The sequence below is a fragment of the Tasmannia lanceolata genome, unplaced genomic scaffold, assembly GCF_043159265.1.
Source record: "Tasmannia lanceolata isolate RefF3 unplaced genomic scaffold, GAP_Taslan_0.1 ptg000044l, whole genome shotgun sequence".
Taxonomy (NCBI): domain Eukaryota; kingdom Viridiplantae; phylum Streptophyta; class Magnoliopsida; order Canellales; family Winteraceae; genus Tasmannia; species Tasmannia lanceolata.
Window position 1 is genome coordinate 18,683,592 of NW_027518721.1, and position 16,221 is coordinate 18,699,812.

The 16,221-nt window shown below is 37.9% G+C and overlaps 1 protein-coding gene across 2 annotated transcripts; it reads left to right on the forward strand.

Moving 5' to 3' along the window:
• The first annotated feature begins 586 nt into the window (after window positions 1-586).
• LOC143863511 (cell division protein FtsZ homolog 2-1, chloroplastic-like) lies at window positions 587-16,099 on the forward strand. 2 transcript variants are annotated; one of them, XM_077374190.1, is made up of 8 exons: window positions 587-765; window positions 1,284-2,055; window positions 9,418-9,717; window positions 10,169-10,259; window positions 12,148-12,272; window positions 14,368-14,460; window positions 15,643-15,708; window positions 15,807-16,099. In XM_077374190.1, the coding sequence occupies exons 2-8, from the start codon at window positions 1,402-1,404 to the stop codon at window positions 15,942-15,944; spliced, it is 1,467 nt and encodes a 488-aa protein (XP_077230305.1). In that variant the 5' UTR covers window positions 587-765; window positions 1,284-1,401; the 3' UTR covers window positions 15,945-16,099. The 2 variants fall into 2 exon arrangements, with proteins under 2 accessions (XP_077230305.1, XP_077230304.1); XM_077374189.1 differs by having other exon boundaries at window positions 1,317-2,055.
• The last annotated feature ends 122 nt before the right edge of the window (window positions 16,100-16,221 follow it).

The following is a 16,221-nucleotide window of genomic DNA, read 5'->3' on the forward strand; positions in this document are numbered from 1 at the left end:
TATTGATTGGGACCACCCAGCTAGACCTGGCAAATGGGCAGGCCGGGCCGGTTTTGACCTGGCCCGTACGGGCCCGGGTCAAACAGGCAGGGTCAAAATGACCCGAAAAATTTTCGGGTAACTAAGCTTGGACCCTGACCCGCGGGTCACCCGGATATTTGACATATTTTTTAAGATTTTTTTTTTTTGTAGAGGGATTTGCTAGCCACCTTTGCCAACCATTCAAACTGCAAAGATTTCGCAGAAGTAGGATTTGTGAAAAGGTGGCTAGCAATAAATAATAATAATGGGGTACTAAGTTTTAAATGAGAAATTAGGGAAAAATGGAAAAATTAATTAAGGGAAAAAAACTGAAAAGATGTTCTAAAAATACATAGAAAAAACCAAAGGTTATGACAATGACGGAAAAAAATACATAGAAAAAGTAAAAGTTATGACAATTACGGGAAAAAAACCTCCAGAATAAAACCTTTTGCACTCCTACAGGCGCCGGCAGGCACCCGCGGGTCCACCCGGCCCGGCCCAGTTCTGACGGGCCGGGTGGACCCGCGGGTCCGGGTCACTTTTTGCCAGGTCTACACCCAGCCAGTATGTGTCTAGTGAAAATTCACTTTGGAAAGCAGTCGAGCACCTGATATCAAAAAATTTTTCTGAAGCCACGAAATTTAACCAATTTCAGACCTTTTAACAGTGTTTCAACCCAAATGCTGTTTCGAAAGAAGGAACCCTGCTAATGTTTCCTAGGGTTCTAGAACTTTTTTGCAGGTACTTTTTGTTCTTTTTCTTTCATTTTATGGGGGACCCAGATTTTTTTTTTTTTTTTTTTTTTGATACTTCATTCTACAGTTTTGGTTTGTAAGGAAGAGTTAGGGTTCTTTCGGTTCTGGGTTTCTCGCTCTCATGTGAATTCATGAAATGGGTTTCGTTTAGGTGAGGTTTAGACTTGTATTGACTTTCTCTTTGTTAAATTGAATGCTGCTTTCTCTTTGTTTTTGCCTTCTGGGTCATTTGAATTTCTATTTGATGGACTTTTTTTTTTTTTTTTTTAAAATTTTTGGGTCATATGATTGCTTGGTTTCAAACTTTCAATTAACAGTTGTCGAAAGAAAGGTTTGTAGGAAATTGTATTGTCTTTGTTGCATTGCTTCTATTATTGTTGGGGTTTTGCTTTCTCACTCATTTTGAATTTTTGGGAGCTTGAACTTCAATTACGTAACTTGTTGGATTTTTCTGTTTAGTTTGCTATGATTTTGTTAGTGTTGTTGCTTGGTTTCAATGAATAGGTATTGAAAGAAATATTTATGATGGGATTACAGACATTTGGGCACATGGGTTTCTGAGGCTATTGACAAGCCACAATATTGATATTGCTTGCTGAGGTTTTGGTTTTACCAATTTGCCATGGCGACACATGTGCCGTGCCTTAGATCCTCTGATACTCGAAATTCAGTTGGAATTTTAACTGTTCTTGGAGGGAGAGTTTTGACCGAAATCCGAACAACTAGAGCTTTCTCTCTGAGAATGATCGAAAAACAAAATGAGGTTTTAGGTTCCAGACAAAAGATCACTTCAAGTTCATGCAATTTTAGATGTTCGGTGAATTCTCACAGCGTCAACCCATATCACAGTAAAGACCCTTTCTTAAATCTGCATCCTGAAGTTTCAATGCTAAGGGGAGAAGGGAACGACACAGTTATCAATCCGAAAAAGGAGACCTTGGGTGGCGATTCGACCGAGAGCTTAAGAGACTCGTCTGTTCCAAATAATCACAGTGAGGCCAAGATTAAAGTTATTGGTGTTGGAGGCGGTGGTTCCAATGCTGTTAATAGAATGATTGAAAGTTCTATGAAGGGTGTGGAATTTTGGATTGTTAACACGGATGTCCAAGCAATGAGGATGTCACCCACGTATCCAGAAAACCGTCTGCAAATTGGCCAAGAGTTAACTAGAGGTCTCGGTGCTGGTGGGATTCCTGATGTTGGAATGAATGCTGCCAAAGAAAGCAAAGAGTCGATAGAGAAGGCCCTTTATGGATCTGACATGGTTTTTATGACGGTAAGCTTATCATACGTTTTCCCACTATAATTTGCTATCTGGGAAAATGACTAAATAGTTTGAATTTCAGATTTCTGGTCGCATTCTAGCTTGATTTTTATTGCTCCTGTTGTTACTTGCATGTGCTACTTTCTATTATTTGTTGTGCTTAAGGAAGAATTATATATCCTATTTGTTTACTAATCCAAAAACTAACTTGATTCCTGATATTTTTAAATGGATCTATATCCATATTTTGTAACTATTATTTTTTTTTTATGGTTGTTGAATCTTGATCTGTAGCTTTGTTGAATTTGCCTTGGCATGCTTACTTAGGCGGTAGGGCCCTTCTAGTTTACAATAGGCGAAGTTGTTTATGCGAACTCTTTCACTACCATTTTAATAAATTTAGATGATATATTAAATGATAGAATGTCATATGTAATACATATACATCTAGGCTGATTTGATCAACCCGGGACAAATGTATTAGGTGTTCCTTGCAAATTGACAGATTTGCATAGAACAAGATATCACTTATTGCTCAACTATACCCAATCCTGCTGCACCACAATATTAACAAGTTATGGTATTTGTTTTTGAATGGAAATAAAAATTTATGAAATCTTCACCATCGATTTGCTCATAGGTCACTAGTATTGTCGGATTATTTGGGTCCTTTGTTTTCCCTATCTAGTGTGTCTCAACTCTCAAGTAGGGGTGCAAATCGGGTCAGGTTGATGCCAACCCGACCTGACCCGAGGAACCCATTTTTCCAACCCGAACCCGACCCGAGTTCCAACCCGCTGACTTCAACCCGACCCAACCCGACCTGACTTCAACCCGACCCAACCCGACCTGACTTCAACCCGACCCAACCCGACTTTTTTAAGCTTTACTTAAATAAAAAATGTTGGGTTTCACTCGAGTCGGGTTGCCCAACCCCTCAACCCGAACCCGACCTGAGCTCAACCCAGGTTGGGAAAACTCAACCTGAACCCGAACTCAACCCGACGGTCCTGACCCGACCTTTTTTTCGGGTTGAACCCGACCCAATTTACACTCCTAGTCTCAAGGATAGGGATGATGGTTATCATACTTAAATGTATCATCTTTCTTTTCATTTAGTAAACCGGTAGGAATCCCTGCCATACCCCAACCTATAGAAAAAAATATTAAAGACGCAAAAACATGGAAACAAACAGACCTCGATCAAGATGATCAAGGCAACAAGCAAACGAACAAAAGAGCAAAAAGAAATCAAATAAACAGGAAATGGTCTTGAGCTACTAGTGCCTCTCTATGCATGCCACTCCGAGCAAGCTCATCGGCAACATCATTTGCCGACCTAAAAACACGATGAAAGGATACATTCGTTCCTCTGATGTGATCAATAAACCGCCTCTAAAGCAATGGAGAACCTCCATTAAAAATCTTTCCCCTCCCACATCCATCATATCACATTTAAAGAAATTTCCTTCCACAATCACTGATTCAAGAAGATCACGATCCGCAATAAGAATACCCGTCTCAAGCGCCATTACTTCGTCTTGTTTGAGAGGTACATCAATGCTTGGTTTGTGAAGGCAATAGGTAAGTCAGAAGGAGATAATTCTGGAGTATACAAAGGAAAAGGAGTGGTATCTGAGTTTTGATGTTCAGATTAATGATGAATGTCATCATTCAAAAAAAAAAGATTAATGATGAACGTCTTAGATGTTGTTTGACTTATCTTTTGTCTTCTTTCTAGCACCTGGAGCTACTTTTTGGTATCATTGGAAGACATATTTTGTTTACAAAAGGATGTCAACATTACTGAGAATAGGAAGTGGGATATAATCTCTGCTATAATTCTTTTCAACGTTTGCCAAAGTAAATGATTTCCGAAGGGAATAAAACTAAGGAAGACATTCAGTCATTGATGAAAAGTGAATCCATTGTGACATATCATTTCTTTGATTTATCCCATCCTTGACCAAGAATATGAATGAAGACCAAAAAGACCAATGACAAACAATGAGCAATGTGGTTTAAGTACTTCAATTAGTGATTTACCACTCAAGTCGATATTTGATTTATCTAATAAGACGCAGTAAGAATTGCTTCATCTCAATAGAGTTTAGGAACATTTATTCCTATAAAAAGAGATCCAGTGACTTAAAAAAGGTGACAGTTTTTTCAGCTACTCTATTTTGTTGAAGAGTGTAGGAGCAAGAGATATAAGACTCAGTAACATTCTCCAAAATATAACTTTGCAGGTTATGAGAAATATGCTTGCCACCATTATCAACATGGAGAAATTTATATTGGTCTCAAATTGGTTCCAGATCATCTTACGGAAGATCTTAAGATTCTGGATGCTTCATCTGCAGTCTTAATAAGGTATATCCCAAACAAATTCATCAATGAAATAACAATATATAAATAGCAATATATATAGCCAAATGTTGAGACAATATAAGATGGTCGTCACACATCAAAATGTACAATATGAAAAGCAATTAGTCTTTTATTGAAACATGGAGAAAAAGTAGTTTTACAATGTTTTGATTAGCTGACATGTCTCATACTGGAATTCCCTTGCATCATCTGCAGTCTTAATAAGGTATATCCCGAAAGACTTCATCAATGAAATAACAATATATATTGCCAAATGTTGAGACAATATAAGATGGTCGTCACACATCAAAATGTACAATATGAAAAGGAATTAATCTTTTATTGAAACATGGAGAAAAAGTAGTTTTACAATGTTTTGATTAGCTGACATGTCTCATACTGGAATTCCCTTGCATTATTTGGAGATAAGGTTTTTGGAAGCAACTGACAAATATTAGACAAATGATGAGGACTATCATGCAAGAAAGAAGAGGAGGAGAGAGAGAGGGGGGGCGCTATGATTTATTTAGAAATAGTCGTAGGGGAGTAAGTGTCAGTTTGGTTGGTTTTAATTGTAGCACCAATTACGAGTTTAATTGGCAAGATTTCCATATGAATGGACTTTAAGGGAGTGTAGTTGGTTTTTATCAGGAGATGTTGACTCTCATGAGTCCAGGTTTTACTGGGATTTCTTTAAGTTAGTTTTTATAAAAGGCGGTTTGTGTTGTAAACTTATAATACAATTGACATTCAAGAGCTTTTGTAGTCTCTTATTTTGCCGTGTGGATTCATGGTGTACCTTCTAGATGGATTCCTTTAATTCATGGAGTTATCTTTTTTAGGTGGATTCCTAAGTACCATTGTTGGATTCTTTTGCCACAATTTATTCCCTATTTCTCTTATTCCCTCCATGTTATTCCGCGCATTCACTCAATCGCTTTAGATATTCCCTTTTGTTTTCACTTTTCCCTTTCCCTTTCCCCTGTTTTGTTTTTACCTTTTCCTTCTGGTTTTCAACTTATGGAACCTTAGCCCATTAAAAAAAGTTATGGATGCTTAGAATTGGTTTTCCTGCTGGCTTCACCATGAATGTAATTGTAGACTGTTTCAAGAAGAAGGAGAGAGTCCTTTCCCATAACTTGACCTTTCTGCATCTCAAGATTTGAGTTCAGCCCTGTTAGAAACTCAACGACTCTTCAATGTTCAATATGTTTTCCCATTTCTCCAACACTCTTGTAATACTAGGAGCAACGAATTGGTCGTGTTTTAACTTTTAAATCTCCCCTTTGCTTCTAAGAATACGATAGTATTCAAACATAGACATCTCTTTCCAAGTAAGTTGGTGTGTCTTGATGTAAATACTATACGCTAGTAATATCATGCATGTGAGAGTATATCTTACCTGCAGTATCCCAAACATCTTTTCATATTCGCAGAAACAGTCACCCTCTACTAATACTAGGTTGCATCGAATGTAATAGCCCTGACATGATCACAATGTTCCAAGATTCCCATTTTTCATAATTTGTGGGTATACTTCTTCGGTTATTAGATCCAAGTATTAATGTATCCCAACTCAGATCTACTCCTTTTTTTTTCTTTTTTTTTTGAAAGATGACGTTTACTAAAAAGAGAAACTGGGCAGGGAACAAGTTGTCCCCAAATCCCCGTGTTTACAATAGCCTCTGGCTTAGATCACATATAATGCTGATTACAATTGGAGGTCCTGTAAGTCAGGAGTCGTATATAGAGACATCTCTTGCAAGAGAACCCCATCTTTGGCCAAACGATCAGCCGTTCGTTTGCAGATCTCCTTCTGTGTTCCAGAGTTGGTCTGATCAGAGCCACTAAGTCCTTAATTTCCAAAAGCAAATCCTGAATTCACCATGGTCCATTTGAACTAGTTGCAGCCCACGTGATTGCGTTAGTTGAATTGCCTTCGACAATGAGGGGTTCTAGGTTGTTCCGTGAGAACCATTTTAAACCAAAGAGAAGAGCCTTCACTTCCGCCTTGTTTGCATCACAGGTACCCCCAGGACCAGAATAAGACATCCATATCTTCTCCGTAGAATCACGTATTACCCCACCTATTCCGGCCTTTCCTTGGTTACCAATAGCACTCCCATCGAAATTGAGTTTATACCATCCCTCCGGTGGTGGTGTCCACTTAGGTGTGATTTTGACCTTGACTCTCCTCTCCCATACGACATCTTTCCAATTTCAGAGTATTTCACCAACTCCATAGTGGGTATTCATTCGTGCTTTGACCCAGGATATCATTTCTATCCTGATTTGGAGTATCACCCAGCCTCCTCACCTCATCTTTTCCTCAAATATTCGACTATTTCTTTCCTTCTAGATGTTTCACATAATAGCGTATGGTATCAATTTCCATAGTGCTTGCCCAATGTCTCCGAATGCTCCCCCAGTCCATCCCAAAAGTACCTCTTTGATATTCTGCTGAAACACCCATGCGATATCGAATGATTTCAACACATTTGTCCACAGGTAATTTGAGAAGGGGAAGGTGGTCAATCGTCTCCTCATGTTGCCGACACAGAATGCACACCATCTGTAATTTCTGTTTTTTAAACCTTTCGCGTGTATAGTGTATTGATTCCTCCATATATGACTGTCCAAGCAAAGGCCCTAATTCGTGGAGGTGCAATTGATTTCCAAACAACTGCTCGTTGTTTCGATTTCTTGCTTCCCTTGTTCATTACCAAGAAGAAAGATTTTGCCGAGAAAACACCATCGGGATCGGGCTTCCATATTCTGGCATCCTCGGTTGATCTTAAGCAATAGCATGGGTTCATGTTCTGGAGCATTGACATGAAAGCCTGTATTTCTTCCTCCTTTAAATCTCTTCTCAATCGACTGTCCCAGAATCCCCTCCCATTTTCGTCATTCCTTTTCAGGTAATCGGAGACTTTAACCAAGGTTTTAAATCTCGGTTTCGGTACGAAATTTCGGACGAAATCTTGTAAAAATTTCACCGAAATTTCACCAATTTCGGAAATTTCCGAAACGTTTCACCGAAATTTCCGAAATTTCGGGTGAATTTTTGTACTTCACCGAAACGTTTCACCGAAATTTCCGAAACGTTTCACCGAAATTTCCGAAATTTCACCGAAATTTTACCGAAACGAAAGGTTTCGGCCGAAATTTCCGAAACGTTTCGGCGAAATTTGGTACTTTTCCGACTCACTGTGAATTTCGTTTCGTTTTCCACCGAAACCGAAATATTTCGATCTTGTATCTGGTATTAAGTGGGACATTTCCGAGCCATGTATCCACCCAAAATCTGACTTGATCCCCCATCCCGACCTTGTATCGAACCAGTGCTTCGAAATCATCTCGTACCTTACAGATTGATCTCCATGCCCCAGATCCCTTGCCCCTTCTTGGATTTCTTGCATTTCATCCACCCCATTCATCACCATATTTATCACCTATTTTTTTGTGCCATAGATATTTGTTGCCTGAAACCATTCAAGATATCTTGTTCCATCTAGTTTGATGATCTTGATCTGAATACCATGGTGGTCAATGCAACTACTTGCCTGGGCCTGATTTAATTTGATTGTTTGAATTGGTCATAAAATTGCCAGATGACTTGTCTTCTAACATGATCCAAGCTCAAATCGTACAAGTAGATCACCATAATTTACCAAAATATTTCTGACCTTGTATATTCCACATTTTTTCATTTAGAAACAGAAAATACAGGGTACTTGCACGATCAAATAGCCTCAGAGATGTATGTCGATCACCTTCAGATCACATCCAAACAATATGGACCACTTCGACCTGTTTTCTTACAAAAAATTGATGGCATGTGCTCTGATTTTGCCAAAAAAAAACAAAAAAAACTCAAGAGAGAACTGATCAAAACTCTCTAGAGCTGGACCCTCTATCTTCAAGTCTTCTTTCAAAGTCGATCAAAAAATTGAGGATCTATTCAAACCCAAGCATTTCCCTCAAATCAATGAGATGAACCTTACGACTGACTTCAGCAGTATGGCCTGATGGTGAAATGATCTGCTTCATTCAGTTTAAAATGGATTTTTTTTTTCTGAAATCCCTTGAAGTCCTATGAATTTGGGATAAAGAGATCAGGCTCCTATTGGATTTAGATCCATTCTGATGCCATGTAGATGAGCACAATATAGAAGGAAAGAAAAGAAGAAGAAATAAATGAGAGAGGAAAGATTCTTTGGGAATGGAAGTTGCCCGATACCCTTGTTCATAGAAATATCTCTAATACATTAAAAACACTCACATTTAAACACGATTTACAATCGTTTGTATCTAATTCTTATACTGACTGTTTCCACATATTAGCATCTTCCTACTACACTGGTTTTGGAAAAGCTAATTGTTGAATAGGGGCCTTTTTTGGCTTCAAGTAGATTGTATAATCTCTCACTAATAAAATAATGATATTTATGCCATGTCAAGTGACCATTTATAAGTAACTATTTTTTGCTTCAAGTAGATTGTATAATCTCTCACTAATAAAATAATGATATTTATGCCATGTCAAGTGGCCATTTATAAGTAACTACAGGTATTTATACGAGGAAGGGGTTATGATGGATGCCTAGGCATCCATCCCATTCGTAAGTGAAAATCATCCAGTGACATTTGTAAATTGTAAATAAATTTCCTTAGGGTATGAAATTGTCCATATTTCCTGGCGTACAAGTTATTCTATTCCATTTTATCATCAGTTTGGTTGCGCCATCATTTTTCATTATCCATGTTCTTGAGTGTTTTTCTTCTTTTTTCCCTTTTTTCTGTTCTGTTTTTTTCCCAACCAATGGCTCTATATTCTTCATTTTCCTATCAGAAGAAGGTCATATACTATTGTGAGATTTAGATTGTCTTTCTTGAAATCTTGCACTATTGATACCTCTTTGTGAAGGGAGATGTCATCAATAATCTGAAATATTTCTGGAACCTGGCTGCGCATATAGTGAAATTTATACATTGTCTGTGCAGGCTGGAATGGGTGGGGGAACTGGCACTGGTGGTGCTCCCATAATAGCCGGAATTGCGAAGTCAATGGGTATTTTGACTGTAGGTATTGTTACAACCCCTTTTTCTTTTGAGGGACGAAAGCGAGCAGTTCAAGCACAGGAAGGAATTGCAGCTTTAAGAAACAATGTTGACACTCTGATTGTCATTCCAAATGACAAGTTGTTGACTGCCGTTTCCCAGTCTACTCCGGTTACGGAAGCATTTAACTTGGCCGATGATATACTCCGACAAGGTGTTCGTGGTATCTCTGATATAATTACGGTATGAATATCTGACAATTGTTATAGCATTTGATTTTAATGGATGACCTTTTTATCTTTTCAATTAGGATAACTAGAATAATTCTCTGTTAGTAATTATTCTATTTAAATATCCTCATCAAATAAAGCAACTGACAACTGATATCTTCTGAGACTGTTTGGTGATATTCATTTGTCATGAGAATTGTAATTAGACATTCAAATATAAAGTGCTTGTTATTTAAGTGAAATCATCTGTATATAATAAACTCATACGTAGTGAATTGTTTGAAGTAATTCTCCCTATTGAATGCACCTGCCCATTAGCTTGCTTGATGCACGTGCAGATAATCATGTATGTCTATGGATTTATCCCTATCCATACGTGCTATAGTATCTACATTTACATGTTTCTACCTTTTGAGTTGACATTTACCTTTTGGTGTCTAATGAGTGGATTAAGTTGATTGCAGGTTCCAGGTCTGGTTAATGTTGATTTCGCTGATGTGCGAGCTATTATGGCTAATGCTGGTTCTTCTCTAATGGGAATAGGAACTGCAACAGGTAATGATAAAAACCTTTCTTTTCAAGAATTTTAATTTATTGTCTGCATATTGTTTATTGTTTTTCCCTTTCCTTCTTTTTTATCTGCCATGTTTAGTGGAACCTAATGTAGTTAAGGCTAAGCCATTAAGCTCACCTGAGAAAGAAGGCCCTTGTCTTGCCGCCGGAGTGGTGGTAGTGTGTGTGATGGGGGGGGGTGATGTTATTAGAAGACCCAGAACCAGACAATATTTACACAGTGGGGTCCGGGGGTGACATAATGGTATCATAGCCGGACCTCCCACAGTACGGTGTGCCAGTGAGGACGTTGGGCCCCAAGGGGGTGGATTGTAAGATCCCACATCGGAAAGGGAGAGGAAATTTCTGGGCTATATATGTGGAATCTCCCTCTCCTTGTGTAGACGCGTTTTCAGCATCTCTAAGGGGTGAGCCTTGCCAAGGGGGTCAGGCACGGTAGTGCTGCTGAAGAACAAAATCGGGGAGGGTAGAAGACCCAGGACCAGACAATATTTACACAGTGGGGTTGGGGCGTGACGGGACATACTGGAAATTCCTATCACAATTTTCTTTTAAAATTTAACTTTCGATTGCGCGTATATGTGTGTGTGTGTGTGTAAGACAATATTTACACAGTGGGGTAGGGGCTTGACGGGACATACTGGAAATTCCTATCACAATTTTCTTTTAACATTTAACTTTTGATTGCGCGTATGTGTGTGTGTGTGTGTGTGTGTGTGTGTGTGTGTGTGTAGATTCAGTAGTACTTGGTAGAAAAGTTCATATCATGTCATTTAAATCTCCTAAATTTAGGTATAGTCAACCATGTCATTTATCAGATCTGATTTGCTCAGGACAAACAGACATGGTGCTATTGTAAAAATTCTTGCAATCTTATGTGAGAGAGAGGATGAATTTTGTGGAGAACAAAGAACCCTCACAATTTGTGGGCCAAATATTGTATTCTTTTCATAATGATGTAAAACAGAGAGGATGAATTTCGCAGAGAAGAAAGAACCCTCACAATTTCTGGGGCAAGTATTGTTTTCTTTTCATAATTTGTGGTCCAAACTTAATCGTTAGCTTTTATAATGATACAAGTTACGGGTGTGGCTCTTCGGCTTAAAGTCATGGGTATGCTTCCCAGTGATGCGAGTTCGAATCCCCCCGTAGTAACCAGATGCGTGTGGTTTACGGGTGACTGCAAGCATCCATAGGGATTAGTTCTGCCCTAAAATGGAGTGGGGATACCCTATGTCATAAAAACAATGATGCAAGTTACTTAAATTACAAGACTACCATTAATGAATTAACACACAGTAACTCATTTGTGCATGCACTATACTCACTAGACCTAGACAGACCAGCAGAAACTGACATCTTAATAGGCTAACCAAGGCACAAAAAATATTATAAATTCCATTAAAGGATCATAACCTATATATTTGATAAAATAAAATATGCCAAAATAATAGTTCATAGCAAATGTGGTAGAAAACGAGAAACATTATGTATCATTTTGTTGTTGGGACCATGCGAGGATAAACAAAATATCGTTGGCCGAATTTTACAGGCCAATAAGCATAACTGTTTAGGTTCCTGGATCCTTGGTTGCAAATCCATCTCAATTTTTCTTGGTCTTATGTTATATTATCGAGGGAGGGAGGGCAAAAAGGTAATTTGCATCCCCTGTTACGTATGCGTTTCATGAAGCATTTTAAAAAAATGTGTCAGTATTCCTCATACTATTTGTTAGGCTGTATATGGTTAAGATGCCAAAATCGTACTTGTTGGTCGAATGATGTCCAAAGACTAAGCTGCTTATGCTCTGGTGAAGGTTTACTCATGACATACTTTAAATTATTTTTTTCTGATACTTGTTCCATTGTAGGCAAGACAAGGGCAAGAGATGCTGCATTGAATGCCATCCAGTCACCTCTACTAGATATTGGCATTGAACGGGCTACTGGGATTGTATGGAATATCACCGGAGGCAGCGATTTAACTTTGTATGAGGTAAATCTCACTTTGCCGTTTTCTATTTTATATCCGAATGTTTTTTTGTTTATATTTGATAATAGTCCTTAAAACATTTGGTTGTATGGCAACCACCGGTCCTTTTAAAGTTGTGCTTATGTCCTCGCACCAAAGAAGCGCTTCAGGAATTCTGTTTTTCCCGACTGATTCATCCACATCTGGATACATGATTTCCTCCAAAATGCCCACGGATGCTTTGTTATTTTACATATTCAGGCACGAGTGTCTTATCAAAAGAAAAGAAATTTAGAGAAGAGAATATAAGTTTATACGGTTGTTTATGTTATTTTTTATGCAATTCATTTCCAAAAATGGATGAACACCATTGAGGGAAGCCAGATATGGTAGCAGCCTTCTTCCAAGCACCAAAAGAAGAACAAAATATGATCCAAATTTGATACGAAATTCAACTTGATGGTGTTTGTTCCTTTTTGGTATGAAGTTTATCGTTCAATTAGGACAAACGACATTCTATAAAAAAAGAGGAGAATGAGATCTTCAATGGGGAGAGGGAGAGAATAGGAGTTTGTTCCCTCCCCCTCCCCCTCCTGGGGTGGGGGGCAAAGGTTAAAGCTCACTAATCCTGTTGATGGATTATCCTTGTAACTACCGGGATCATTGGGTTTACATTGAATTGAGAGAGGCAAAGGTTGAAGCCCGCTATTCCTATTGATAGATTATCCTTGTAACAGCCTAAATCATTGGGTTTACATTGAATTGAGAGATCAAAAGAGACTCGAACACTTTAGGTGCTTTTGGATTGTCGGAATCAGGAATTGGAATTGGAATTGTCATCACATTCCTTTCCCATTCTTATTCCCCTTGAAACCGAATCTCAATTCCCATTCTATTGTTTGGGCAAGCACTAGAATCATCAATTCCCATTCTTATTCCTCGAGGTTTTTTTTCCCAAGCCTAAACCCCAAGCGTCTTGGTTATACAAAATTCCTGCCATCTAACCAAGTCCGTTGTCCTTCCATTCCCTTAGCATAGCATTTGGCAACTTCACCAAGATCTTAAAAAGAGATAAGAAATATGTAGGCAGCTTCAAGAGGGACACCTTGATAAGCGTAATCTTGCCTCTAAAGGGAAGCTAGTGTTTCTTCCACTAAGCCAGCTTCTTCTTCATTCCCTCAATCACAAGTTCCCATAAAGGCTTTGTGTGTACTCCCAAGCCAAGTGGGAATCCAAGATAGTTTTTTGGAAGATTATGCACCATACATCCAGCAGCAGCTGCAAGCTCTGCTACATAGTTATCCTCCATAGTGCTCTTTCCCAGGTTGACCTTCAAACCTGACCATGTCCCCAAACCATCTTACAATACCCCTTAGATTCGTTAATCGCCCCCCCACAAATGCATCTCAAAAAGATGAGGGTGTCCTAGTCCATTTTCTCAAGTTAATAGCCAATAAAGTCCCAATCTACATGGTCATATGCTTTTATATGTCCATCTTACATAACATTCCCGCCTCCCACTGATGGGAATCTGTATAATCTCTGAGCACCCCGTCCAAAATCTGCCTACCTTCCACCAAGGCACCCTATAAGGAGAAATAACATCCTCCAAAATCCTCCTCAAAGAAAGTACAGTACCTTCATGGATTCACCAGAGTTTCATATAAAAACTATTTTTGATAATGTTTCATATAAAAAAACTTACAAGGCTGATTGTGAGGAAAACCTTAATTTTTAGAAGCACCAGCCTTCTTGGGAACAAGAATGCTGACCGTAAAAGACTTACGTACCTTATTAACAACCCTCTCTCTCTCTCTCTCTCTCTCTCTCTCTCTCTCTCTCATGCATTACCTTCACTACCTCCCTAACTAGATCCCCAACCCCGGGTAAAAAATCATCTTAAATACAGCATGCACTTTTGCTGGTCTCTTTCACAGATCATATGCCACAATAATGATTCTTTTTCCTTCTTTTTTTTTTGTTAGCCATGACTCACAATGACAGTGATTGCACTGGTTGCTTTTTTTCCCTTGTTTGATGAAGAAATTGCAGTGGTTGTTTTTAGTCCTATTTTGAATTTTCAATGTTGTTAGTCTTCATGTCTTAAAGTGGATTCCAGGTAAATACTGCGGCAGAAGTTATATATGACCTTGTTGATCCAAGTGCAAACTTAATATTTGGAGCTGTGATAGATCAGTCACTCAGTGGTCAAGTAAGTTGCGGATAATTAAGAACGGTCTTTCCATACAATTTCGAATTGATGAATGCTTATTTTAGTGCATGCATGGATGCCATACCATAATCCTTTCATTTATCAGAAGGAATCTAAATTTTTCTTCAAATGTATATGAATTCCAATCTTCTTCTTTTTTTGTTTTGAAAATGTGTATGTGCTTACACATTTTTCTTTATGTTTTTTCGTTATATATATATATATATATATTGAAAGATATTTTCTTTCATTATATTAATACAGACACAAATGGGATTTGTTTAATTTCGTTCATGTGAATTGCAAGTATATTTCTTCAAGTGTCAACTTAGTCCTACTCCCTACAAGTTGCAGCCTTGGCAATTAGCATGGATTTTTTAGATTCGTTCCCGATCTTCTGAAGTATGTTGAGTTTGGTTGGATTGCCTATGCAAAACTTTTTTTTTTTTGAAGTTTCTCCGTCTGTTTTGTACAAATGAAATTCTAGAAGCCTTCTGAATTGAGGAATGCAGAAATTTTATGAGATTCCAGTTGAAGACATTTGTGAAGCTTGGGAGGATTTCTAATCAAATAATGACGATTTTTTTTTCTTGCATGTTGATTTACTATTCACTCATTCCTTTTTGGTACTGTGGTTCTCACTTATGTGAAGAGAAATGTAGAATCTAGTATCACCATGGTGGAGAAATATTCTACCCCAGATGCTGTTATTGCTTTGAAATCTCACTCTTGATCCCACTTGAAACTCCTATTGCGTTGTAGTGCTTTCCATCAAGAATGGCTTTAACACCATCAATGTTGTACTATATATCATTTCTGAAATTAAATATTCAAAGTTTCTACAAAAAATTATAACTGAATTTTGTTATTATTTATCTTTATCAAATATAATCAAATAGTTAAATCCTCTATACTGTTTTCTTCATCTTCTTGTTATTATTAGTATTAATATTATTTGTTAGAATTATCATTTCCCAGCTGCTAAACACAAATTCTCTACTACTGCTTCATGATAGCATCACAGAGATATTCCTGTAAACTGGAAATTAGTCTAAGCAACAAAAAAAATATTATATTTTAAATAGTTTACCTAGTTGATGATGAGATCAATGATTTCAGGTGATCTAAGCTAACCTCGTTTTATTAAAAAAAAGACATTACCCTACAATTCTTTGCATTCAGGTGAGCATAACTCTAATTGCCACTGGATTCAAACGCCAAGATGAAACGGAAGGAAGGCCTATGCAGGTATCTTTTTTCCCGGGATTTTATCATATGCCATTCTCACGTCTCAGAAGTACCTTATTCCTTTTGTTATGACTATTTTTTTATCTTGGTAAATGCAGGGAACTCATCAGCTAGGGCATGGAGATGTCAACCTTGGAATCAACAGACGCCCATCCTCTTCTTTCACTGATGGGGGTTCTGTGGAGATCCCAGAGTTTCTAAAGAAGAAAGGACGCTCTCGCTATCCTAGAGTTTGAGATATTCATTTTTGTAATATATTGTAGGAAATCAGGATTTGATATGCCTTAAATAGTCAGTACTAATTCCCAAATGCAGTGAATTTTCTTGTTAGAGAATGACCTTTTTCCTGTCAAAATCCTAATAAAAAATCATATTAGATTGTGAGTCCCAATTGGTTTTGAACCCATCTTGTTTGGCCCAATTTTCAGTGTCTTGATTGCATGAGAGATGTATAGATTCCTAGTTCAATGAAGACACATATGCATGCATTCAATGCCAATGTATACAACCAAT

Excerpts from the sequence above, each read along its gene's own strand:
- LOC143863511 (XM_077374190.1), top strand. The coding sequence starts at position 1,402 with ATGGCGACACATGTGCCGTGCCTTAGATCCTCTGATACTCGAAATTCA. Across the intron at positions 9,718-10,168 it reads GTATCTCTGATATAATTACG|GTTCCAGGTCTGGTTAATGT; the intron begins GTATGAATATCT and ends AGTTGATTGCAG. Across the intron at positions 10,260-12,147 it reads GGGAATAGGAACTGCAACAG|GCAAGACAAGGGCAAGAGAT; the intron begins GTAATGATAAAA and ends GTTCCATTGTAG.